The sequence below is a fragment of the Pempheris klunzingeri genome, chromosome 19, assembly GCF_042242105.1.
Source record: "Pempheris klunzingeri isolate RE-2024b chromosome 19, fPemKlu1.hap1, whole genome shotgun sequence".
Classification (NCBI taxonomy): domain Eukaryota; kingdom Metazoa; phylum Chordata; class Actinopteri; order Acropomatiformes; family Pempheridae; genus Pempheris; species Pempheris klunzingeri.
The window spans coordinates 8,154,872-8,166,906 of NC_092030.1; the positions used below are offsets into that span (position 1 = coordinate 8,154,872).

The 12,035-nt window shown below is 40.5% G+C and overlaps 1 protein-coding gene across 1 annotated transcript in view; it reads left to right on the forward strand.

Annotated features, from left to right (window-relative positions):
- LOC139218478 (WD repeat-containing protein 7) overlaps positions 1-12,035 on the forward strand; it is a 95,531-nt gene that overhangs the window by 19,819 nt on the left and 63,677 nt on the right. Inside the window, exons 16-18 of the mRNA XM_070850049.1 lie at positions 5,607-5,840; positions 6,109-6,402; positions 6,843-7,039. Coding sequence (XP_070706150.1) covers positions 5,607-5,840; positions 6,109-6,402; positions 6,843-7,039 — 725 coding nt within the window. The remainder of the gene's footprint in view (positions 1-5,606; positions 5,841-6,108; positions 6,403-6,842; positions 7,040-12,035) is intronic.

Here is a 12,035-nt window from a genome sequence, read left to right on the forward strand (position 1 = left end):
GAAGAAGTTTGTTCAGCAGCACAGAAACAACCTTACTGCTTTGTTGTTACAGTTTTAGGCTTAAATGTTGAAAATCAGCTGTAATGCTTTTGTACATTAATTAAATTAACTCTCCATCATCATCATAGACTCTCCATCATCACAACAATAGATCTTACAGTTTTTCTGTGTGGAGCAGTTTGTCTGTGTTGACCATTCATGGGATCGGAGGTTCACTTGTCAGCCTCAGATGATCTGATCTGCCCTGACGGAGTAAACCCCTCCCACCTGAGCCTCCCAGCACAGAAAACAAACGCTATGAATTATTTAGTGTCTGAGCAGCGTTTAGTTCAGCTGCTGGTACCATTTGACTTTTACAATTTCACTTGGAAGCCATTTAGCTCAGCTTTCCATGTTCTCCTCTGTTGTGCTTGTTCTTTTTCCTCTCTTTCCTTCTGCCAGATAACCTTTGTTTCTTTCCCCCCTCTGCGTGTTGGTTTTATTCTAGGTGTCTCCTGGGTTTTTCCTGCCATAACTGCCCATAATCACAGCTTTTTCTGAAAAGGCCAACACACAACAGCTGTGATCTTTTCTCTCTGTTCTATCAGAAATTCATCGCTGTTGTTCTCTTTGTCATTTCTCTCTCACATCTACTCAAATTATGGGTCAAAACCACTCACTATCCCCAGTGTGTGACAGAGAGTGTGTACTCCCCTGATGTGTGTAATGACAGATAATGACCATGAAATGTTAGACTATCAACCCAAACATTACACCCAGCCAGCTCCAAGACTTCACCGGTGTGTGTTTACTGCTGATGTTTGTCGTTGTTTGGATTTCTATTTGTGTGTGAGGAAGCTGATGTGTGACTTTGAGCTTGTCCTCTGGCAGGTTTGCTGAACCTGCTGATCTGTTAATGTGCTTGTTACACGAAGGAAAAAAAATAAAATTAGAGTAGGGCAAGCAACCAAAAAATAGTCAGCTACAGTTTATCAACTAAAAATAGTTTCTCAATTTCACATGTGAGGATTTGTTTTCTCTTTTACATCATTGAGAACTGAACATCTTTGGGTTTTGGCTTTTGTTTTGCTTTTAAACGCACCATTGAATAACTGAAAGAACAAACAGCTTAATGGATAATGGAAATCTTTAGTTGCAGCTCTGATTAAAACTAAGATTGTTTCTAATTAAAAAAAAAATGTTTGTGATCACAAAGACATTTCTTGGTATAGCTCATAGAACAAAGTCAAACAATAGACTGCATGTTTTATACACAAAATGCATTTTTTTGTTTTACATGAAGAGTGATGCCTGAAAAGAAAGATCGTACCATTGAAACAGGAGGAGGGACTTGAAAACAGCACACCAAAGTGGTGTCAGATTCTGTGTTTGCAGAAGTTTAGATCTAAATGTAAATTGCAAAAGGTGAAATCAGGGCTAAAAAGATTTTTCCTTTTTTAGAGTTGCAAAGACTTTGCAACATTAACATACGTCTCGTGACACATGTTCACAAAACTCCCCCTCCAACCCCAGAGCTCTTTGGGCATTGTGTCTTAGAAGTCTCACACCAGTAGCAAAACTATTTACATATCAACACTGATGCCAAAATTATGTTAAGTCACTATTGGATGGATTGTTGTGGAATTTGGTACAGATATTCGTGGCATGGCTAGCATGACTGTTGACCTTTAGTCTTAGATCTTGTTTTGCTACTAAAGCTTTCTTCATTGAAAGATGATATTGAAAATAAATCCTCATTGATCTCTCTCTACTTTCTCTCTACACTGTCTGTGACACTCAGCAAATGCTATTCACACCGCAGGTTCATTAGTTTGGGACTATTTTCAGTGGAGGATGAATCCACATTAATGAGTATTTGCTGCAGCAGGACAGTGTATGTGGGGCTGAGTTAAATGTTAATGTCACAAGTGGTGCAATAGTGTGACTCACTGATGTGTTTTGAAACAGTAAGGGAGCTTGGAGGCACAAAGGAATGCACAATTTAGCTGTGGATACTTGATGCTATAAAAACTATGGTTTGATGGTGATACTATACTTAAAAAGTATAGTGTGTCTACTACTCACTCTGGTTCAGGTTTAGGCAGTGTCACTCCTGGGATATCTTTCCATGTTCTTCACTCCTTCCCTACAAACACCAGCCATCATCACTGTGACAAAACAGCAGGAGGCTCCATGAAACAACGACTGACCAAGGGCCTGTTAAACTATAAACTATTGGATCAGTTTCCTTAAATACAACCTCTCTACACTTTTGAGATTTTTGTTTTAGGTCTGCTTTGAGTTTTACTTGCCTGTCGTTTTGACAACCATGTTTATCAAAGCTTAGTTTGTTATTTTTAAAACCATTGCAAATTATTGATTCCTATCCCGTCTACTTGGTGTCCGCTACTCAATTTCAGTTAAACAGTTGGAAGTGTGGCAATAAGTGTTTGTCACTGCTTGTGTATCTGATGTCTCTATACTGTGTGTGTGTGTGTGTGTGAGAGAGAGAGAGAGAGTCTCTCAGTGAAGGATGAACTATCTCAAATATCAAAATGGTAAAAAAGAGAAATGCAGAGTTTACTTTTCTCTTGGATGGACTTTCCAGAGTCCAGAGAGAGAGAGAGTGTGTGTGTGTGTGTGTGTGTGTGTGTGTGTGTGTGTGTGTGTGTGTGTGTGTGTGTGTGTGTGTGTGTGTGTGTGTGTGTGTGTGTGTGTGTGTGTGTGTGTGTGTGTGTGTCTCACTGGGATCCGTGGTTATTTATGTGTTTGTCTGTGTGTGCTGGACTCCAGTGGTGTTTGCCAGAAGGGCCCTGCAGGACGATGACCTTTACACTTACTGCCCAGCAGCTATAGGACACTGTGTGTGTGTGTGTGTGTGTGTGCATAGATAAGACATCTAATTGAAATGTCAGTTTCTCAGAGACAGAATAGACACAAAGCAAGACTAAGTCTGCCTCTGAAATCTCTCTCTACATGCTACTGACTGCAGTAAGGAGATCTCAAGACAAATTGTACAATATTTTAGAATTGATTTTGTCAGAGAATTCAGATTCAGATTCAAAACCAGACATGGACAGTCCTATCTTCTGAATCAGTCAATCAGTCACAAAACCTTCCAACAACGTGCTTTTCAATTTTTGAATGTGCATGTGTGTGTAATGTGGCCATTTGCCTTTAGATGGCAGTGTTCATCCATCAATACAATCTACACACACACACACACACACACACACACACACACACACACACACACAAACACGCTAAAATATGAGGCACAAATGTCACACTTTTGCCAGATAGATATCCAAGACATCTAACAAAACGAAAACTGTGTCTGTCGTCTGTGTTCACTGAGGCCACCTCACCGTGTTACAGCACATCAGCTGGCTTTCACTAACTATATTTAACAATATGCACACAGTATTCTGTTGGCAGTCTACGTGAATAAGGTTTGAGCTAGAAACGAACAGCTCTTTCAATGAATTTAGAAATAAACTGTGCAGGAGGCAAAGCAACAATGCTGTAGCAGACCTGTGCACATGCACGTACACACACACACACACACACACACACACGTATACTTTTGCTGCATGCATTAATGATCATGCATTTGTGAGCTGCTGTCTTTTTTTCAACCCTCATTTACACACACACACACACAAAGAGAGAGAGACATAGAGGAGCAGCATCAGAGCTTTGACAGGAAGGTCTTCCCTGAGGGTTGACCCCTTCCCTGGTGTGTGTGTGTGTGTGTGTGTGTGTGTGTGTGTGTGTGTGTGTGTGTGTGTGTGTGTGTGTGTGTGTGTGTGTGTGTGTGTGTGTGTGTGTGTGTGTGTGTGTGTGTGTGTGTGTGTGTGTGTGTGTCCCACCTGCAGGTGTATTGTGTCTCTTGGTCAGTCAGGAGGCTCCACGGCTAATTATTGTTCTCTCTCTGTCTCTCTCACATGGTCACATCCAGTTCATGGCATAAAAGACGAAGAACAGTGTTTCCAAAACCTGAATGTGCAACATGGAGAAATATTTATTACTTGACAGTAATAGTAAAAAATATGGAGAAAACACCTCAATCTGTTTAGGTCAAAGGACAACTGGTCTGGCAGAAATTTGGTCCTTGTCTGAAATTAAAATACATCGCTCATTCAGAGGGAGCAGTTGCAAGAGAACACATTCCCACATCCCATTTTTCTCTTTTCTCTTTTTTTTCCAACTTCATTCTTAATCACTCCTCCCTTCCTCCCTGCTGTTTCCTTTTCTCCCTCAGAGTCCGACTCTAACAAAATCACAGTTGTCTGGTTGCAGTCATCAGGTCATTAACATGTAAACAAACAGCCCTGCTCTACATACAGCTCCACACAGGTGTCTGTGCTAATACAATTACAATCGAGCAGTTTGTTAGTATTACTGGCAATTACAGCTAACGATGTTGTGTGTGTGTGTGCATGCATGCGTGTGTGTGTGTGTGTGTCATGTATCTGTGTGTCTGAATGATGGTTTGTGTTTAAAGGGATGACCAATTTAAATCATTATTCTCTGAAGTTTTGATTTAGGTTTGATTTATAAAGGGTCCCAGATGCAGTTAGAGACCAGCTAGTGAAGAAAGTTGAACATCTTGCAGCTAAAAAAGTCAAACGTTTTTCTCAGGAGTTGGTGGAGACCAAAATAGAGCTAAAAGGAGAGTGAATATTAGCTTACATTCATCAGGTGTCCATAAACATGACTCAGGGGGCAATGATAATGTTGCTCTTTGTCTGCTGAATGTGATCCAACAGCAGCTGTTGCTACGACAGCCATGACACTTCTAGAGGATGTTGATATGTCAGATGCCTCACTGCCCCCAAGCGGTCAAAAAATTAATTCAAGCAATTAAAGTGTGGCCAACCAATATACTGAGCAGGCCTTTGTACAGTTCACAAATAATCTTTTCAGTGCTCTCTGGTGGACAAACAGTGGAATAGAGAGTGGCTGATAAAACTTGTTAAATAAGGTGGCAGCATCCATGTATGGTCCATCTGAGAGGGTAGGTGGAAACATACTGTTTTTTGTGGTCTCGGTAAATGGTACCCATGGCTGAAAAAAAAAAAAACCCAAAAATGTAGGATTCAGTATGGTTGGAGCTTGAGACGTATTAGAGACTGAAAATTGGCCTCTGCTGCTTTGAATGTCACCATCATTTTAAAAATCTGTTTCTTACAAGTCCTCCAGCTTGATGTAAGTGCAATACAAGATCACTGGAGAACCCCTTCAAAGAAATAATACATTTTAAGTCATGTCCCTGAGTTGACTGTGCCTCAGGCTTCAATATCGCATTTCAGAGTACACTGTCACATTCCCACCCAACAGATAAAATGGACCAATTTTCACTGGGGTTGTTTAGATTTTTCTGCAGAGACAAAAGTTATACGATCATATTAATTTGTATGTTTAAAAAAGATTAAAATCTAGACAAACTGAACACATCCCCTGAGGGAGGACTGACTGACTCCCAAGAATCTTGATATTTTCCTTTTTTACAGGAACAAAACACACTGTGGTCACAAAGTTTCTGTGTTGGAAACACAACTGACTAACATTCATCACTGTTTCCTTTAAGTCTTATTTTTGAATATTCTCTTTCTCTTCTTCAGGGCAACCTGCCAAAATACTCCCATAATGCCCTGGTGGTCCAGGCGATGAAGACCAACCTGACGGACCCTGACATGCATGTGCTGTTCTTTGACGTGGAGGCAGTGATCATTCAGCTGTTGACAGAAGAAGCCCAGAGACCGAACCCCATGCTGGTGTCTCCAGAGACGCTGCAGAAGAGCCAGGCTGGGGCCGATAAGGGGGGGTCTTTCCTGGCCAACAAGATCTTCAAACAGGTTAGTAAATGGAAAAGGGTCGAGAAGATCAAATCTGTCAGTGTCCTAAATAATTAAAACGAGTATGTTTTTTAATAGAAGTTACAAAGCTTAGAAATGTGTGATATGATGTTGCTCATCTCAATAATTTCAGGATTTCATTTAGTTTTTTAATCTATTTTCTTTTTTATTGTAGTCTTCTGTCATTCTACTACTACTACTACTACTTCATTTGCTTGTTGTTGCGTTTTTGTTTGTTTTCAATAAAATTGTCTCCTGTCCGAACCAGGTGAAGGAAACTATGAAGGAGACCATCAAGGAGCACTTGTTGGATGAAGACGAAGAGGAGGAGGAGGAGATGAGGAGACGGGAGGAGAAGTCGAAGTCTCTGAGTCTGCTGGAGTACAACCTGACGATGGACACAGCCAAGCTCTTCATGTCCTGCCTGCACGCCTGGGGTCTTAACGAACAGCTGGACAGCATCTGTCTGGAGCGACTGGGCATGCTCAGACCGCACTGCCCCATCTCCTTCGGCCTGATCTCCAGAGGAGGTCACATGTCTCTCATGTTGCCCACCTTCAAGGTACCTGTCTCTCCATGGTCTATGATTGTTATTATTAAGGATAATAATACAGTAACATTAGTATTATGAGTAAATAAGCTTCCTTCTGAGAGCAACTTCAGACATGACACTTATAATGGTAACTGTATGTGATTGATGTTTCCGTAGCACCTTTATGGAGCGAGTGTCATAAAGTGCTTTACCAATCAATAAAACAACTGAACACTGACAAATAACAAACTGAGACAACACAGAGAACATCAGGTCAGTCTGTAGAAAAAGGTTTTCAAATACTCTAAAATGTTCACACTGTTGCTGGAATGGTTTCCTATCAGTGAAGTGGGAGATGAGAGCAAACTTATGATACAGTGTATAGTGTCTGAGCCTAGTAAAACACATGACAGGCCACACACATTGACTCTTTAGGGCCCTCGGTTAATTTGTCTGCCTCTGTTTCCCAGGAGTCCTTGCTGAAACAGTTGTCCCTGGCGACGGGTCTGAAGCTGACTCTGTCGGACATCGTGGGGAAGGGAACGTACGGCGTGTCAAGGGCCGTCACTACACAGCACCTCCTGTCTGTAATTTCACTGGCCAACACTCTGATGGGCATGACCAATGCTACCTTTGTCGGAGAGCACATGAAGAAAGCACCAGTCAGGTAACAAACACACAAGCACGTACAACATTTGAATGTGCTCTTCTATCCTTTTTAAATTTAACTTTAAGAAAAGAGAAGTCTTCAAGAAAAAAGAGTTGTGTTTTCTCAGGTAAAAAAGTGATAATATATCTCTAATACATGTGTTTTTTTTTAAGGCATTTTTACATTTATTAGATCGCGATAGTGAAAGCCAGACCGGAAATGGCAGCGACAGAAGGGAAATGACATGTAACAAAAGTCACTGGCTCGAATCGAACTTGCAATGTTTGTGACCACGTGGAGGTCGAGAGGCATCTGTTTTTTAAGCTTATTGTGAAGCTCCTCTGCCTCCAAGTGGCCAAAAAAAACCCTGTTCCAGATTATTTTTCACTCCAAATCTCTATCAGGACTTTCCTTAGAAAGAGAGACACTAAATTCTTCTCCTTAAACTTTATTTAGAAGCTGGGTCTCTCCTGTTACCTTCAGTATAGTCCGTGTGTTCTTTGAACAGGTAGAGGAGGCCACGAGAGAAACTGCAGTTAAACACACTTGAGCTTCAACTTCAACATTCATGTGTGTTCCTGATGTACAAGTGTTTGTGTGAGCACTTTGTGATGACTTCAGAATCTTTGGAGCACTGCCTACAAAACAGAGCCATGCATTTGATTTAAGCGCAGACATACTATACCTGAATGGTGCATATCATAAATTATTAGTAAATGCTTTATCTGCAGCAGATTTCAAAAAGAAAATCTAAACCTAAACTGTATTTGGATTCACTAGGCAGAAAAACACACCCTTGATCATGTCATCGGTGATTCCAGCTGAAAAACAAAATATCAGCCCAAACAAGCTGGAGCAGAAACTTAATTCAAAGCACAGACGCATGGATGCTGTTCACATGCACAATGATACCAGCAGCAGCTACAGTTCAACTACTGTCAAATCTGTGTGTGTGTGAGGCTGATTGTTTAGTCTGACTGAGCTCTCATTGTGCTTTGAAAGATTTAACACTGAGGTCGAGGTTCTGCTGCTGTAACACCAACACAACATTTCATCACTTCGTCAGTCCTGCACAGAATAACCCTGTATTGAGGGGGGGGAGCAGCAAGGAAGAGTCAGGGAGAAAAACGCACAGAGAGAGAGAGACGGATGTGGAGGGGAGAAAGGTGGTGAAATGTTTTCTTTATCTGCCACCTCTGATCTTTATTTCACCTGTTTTCGGTCTATAATTTAGTTTTCTTTGTGTTAAATCAGTTTTATTAAATAAACTGGTTAAACATATAAATCTGTAATGTGCAGGTTCCACCTTTTAATGGTCACAAGTTAATTTGACCTTAAAAGTCACTTAAAGGGTAACTTTGGTATCTTTAAACCTGAGCCCTATTTTCTAAATATTCTGGGTTTGTAATGACTGGAAGGTACTGAAAGTTTTGGAATTGGTTCCGTAGATCACCTCATCTGGGAGCCTTGAACTGGCTGCAAACAGACTACAATGGCTGTAATGAAATCCTTTGGGACAACTGTGTCTGTCCAGGTACATCCACCAGAAGTGCTTGTTTTTGCCATTGACAGGCTCAGATTGTTATTTGAAGTGTCTGACAACATGACGGAAAGGATCCCTACAGAGACGGACGTGATAGATCCTTTTTGTTTAACCAGAAACAGCAGTTTTGTCATCCTCTTTAACTCCACCAGACTCCATTAACAAAAACAGTCATTTTACCTTTCAGAACACATGAGGCGATCCTTTAAACCCCTTAAAACACCAAAGTCACACAATAACTCATAGATTCTTGTTGGCAATGTGATGTAAAAGGACACATCAAAACACATATTGCTTTTTCAGTCAAAGCTCCAGCAGTCTCCCTGTCGGTCCGAGTCTTGAGTCTTGCCAAAACCCATCTTAAGTCAAATCTCAAGTCTTTGAGTGCAAATGCAGTTTTACATCTTTGTTTGTCAAATTGTCAAATTTCAAGTCCAATTCAAGTCTCCAGACCATAAAGGCAAGTGTAAGATAAGTCTCAAGTCAACTGGGAGAAGTCAGAGTCAAGTCGCAAGTTGTGTAGTCCAGCCTGGTGTCCCTATAGCCAAGTCAATGCCAAGTCTGAAGTCAATCAAGCAAAATACAGTTATCAAAGGCAGTCTCAAATCAAGTCACAAGTCCTGCCAAAGCCAGTCTTAAATCCAAGTCTACGTCCAAGTTGAGCCTCAAGCCCTTAAAGGCAAGTCTGTTTCAAGTCACAGAGAGGTTCCAAGTCAAATCTCAGTATTATTACTAAAATATTTTCAAAGCATCCCTTAAGTCAAGTCCACGTCAAGTCTCAAGTTCTTATTGTATAGAGTATAGAGACCAATTCAAATCAAATCTCAGGTCTTGCCAATGTCAGTGTCAAGTCCATTCTAAGGGCACGTCTGTGTCAGGTCTAGGTCTTCATAAGCAAATTGCAAGTCATTTTCAAGCTTCTTTAATATTTTATTGGCCTCACTTCTCAGGACACTAACAATTGCCAAGGGCCCCAGACAATCTGATTGAGACTGCTTCTAACCAGGGTGGCAACCATGTCTCCTGTGTTTAAAGCAGACCAACAATAAACCTGTCACTGTCTGTCGACAGGTGAGTCTTTCATTTCTTGCTACTGTGTCATCGATTTGCTCAGTGAAAATTGATGAAAAAAACTGTGCTGCAAGTAACTCAAAACTTAAATGGCTCGAGGCAAAGAGCTGATTAACAGGAAACAACAGCTAGAACATTAGAAACAAAGAGCACCACAGCAGGACAGAGGACACGCAGTGTGGCTCCATCCATCTACAGTTATGCCCAGCATCCACACTTCTCCAGCATTTTTTGAACCGAGACTTTTAAGAACGCTGATGACCTGGTTTTATTTCATTTTAGTCTGGACGAATGGAAACAAAGACTGTTGAAAATGATGATGAAGATGCCTACATTTGCTTCCTGATTACGTCTCATCAGGCATGCACAAGACCAGTGTGCGTGAATGGTCATGTGATATACGTTGTCAGGCACGTTTGCATGGATGGAGATCAAAAGAAGACGTATTAGTGTGAAAGTAGCCTTACTTTCGCAGAAACAAAGAACTCCTCTTCTGTGATATGTCCAGATCAGAGAAGGTGATTGTGCAGCTGCAGATAGAAGCTGAAGACTTCTTTATAAAACTCAAACAAGGACCTTCTGTCTAGCTCTCTCCACTTCGACACTCCAAACCGGTGGTTGTGAATATTTGAAGGTGTTTGGGTTTTTAGCTTTTCATGCTTCACATCTTACATTTATGACAGTAGAAAAACTTCCTCTGTGTATGCCAGGGTTTGAAAAGAAGTGCTCCTGAACTCTTATTATTTTAGTATTTCATCACAACAACCACAAGAGCACTCACTCCACCAGCTCTGGTTGAGGGCCTGAGCTTGTCTATAGGACCGCCTTGAAAGTCCTCCCATTGGGAAACTGACCCTCCTGTTTGCTCTTGTTTCCATACCTAACTTCATGTCTAACCTCAAATAGCTACATAATATACATGCCATATCAAGCTCTTTCTTCCTCTTCTTCTTATTAACAGTATGTCGATATTGAGCTGACTAAATTAGAAGTCTATTTCAGGGAGATTTAGTGGTTTCTCTGTTGGTCAGGTGCTTCTGTGTAGGCAGAGCTTTACTTCATTCGAGATAAAGCTTTTGTTGGTATTAGTAGTAGTATTTTTTTCTTCTTCCTCCATAGAAATATAGTTAGCATTTACACTAGCTGGACTGCTTATAAAGCAGGTAAGGGCAGCTTCAGATTGGAGATAAAGTGAAGGCAGGACAGAAGGACAAATTTCAACATTTAAAGACCCATAATCTACACACGTCCATATGGGTTGAGATTCACTTTCCAATAAGTACACACACCACTGGTCTGTGTCCCACAATGCAATGTTAATGCACTAAGTTTGACTTTTAGGTAGAAAAAAAAGATTCTGCAGCTCTTAACCATTTTAATTCCAAACGTCCAATCACACCTGAGGCATATTTAAGCGCTCGGTACAGACTTTCGAAGTGGGATCCTTTTCTTTGGTTTGAATTGAATCAGCTAAAATGGGTGGATTTAGATGGATTTAGATTGTATTTAGATAGCAGCCCTAAACCCCATTTTCCATCTTGTACACACATTCCTCATGCAGATACAAAAGCAGCACTCTGATAAGATCATGAGCTGTGGTGACAAGCCACATACTGAATTTATTTAGTCTGATAAAGTCTGATATCAAATATAATTCATATACACACATGGAGTCTATGTTGACCTGTCGTTATACAAGTAGTTTTACAACGTAAAAATAAAATATCTAAAATATATTAAATTATTTCTGTTTTTATACTGTTATAGCAGACGTTGGTGCAGTCTGTGCTGCAGGGGAGACCTTGGTTTGTTGTCACACTTTTTTACTCTCATGTGAATCGTTAATCTTGAATAGGTAGCCCTTTTATTCCTACAGCTTATTTTAACAACAAGTTATTAAAGACAATTATTGTGACTACGTCTGTGAAGATTCTCAGTCATCCAGGTCATAGTTATTCCTTAGGAGTTGAGCAAAAGTCAACTGGACTTGTTGAAGGTACCTGAAGACGTTTTGCCTCCCATCCAAGAGGCTTCTTCATACAAAGACTGTATGGGGTTGGTTGTCTGTGTAGTAACAGAGTAACAGAGAAAAGACGAAGGTTACAAATGTTTTTTTTGAAGTGAGAGACACCAGATCACTCTTAAAATGAATACACTCAACATCTATATATTACTCTATTTCTAGTTGTCTAATTGTTTAAACCATCCATTGCCTACATTATCCTTGAGGGTCATGTGACTGTTTAAACCATGAATGTGAATTGTGATTATTTGTTTCAGTTATTCTCCGTAATGAGAAGTAAAGCCATAGCTTCATAGCAACTCATTATGAATATAACATGTGATGGATGTCACAGGCGTGACAATCAGCCCCACCTGACCTCTTGACAAAGGTTGTAT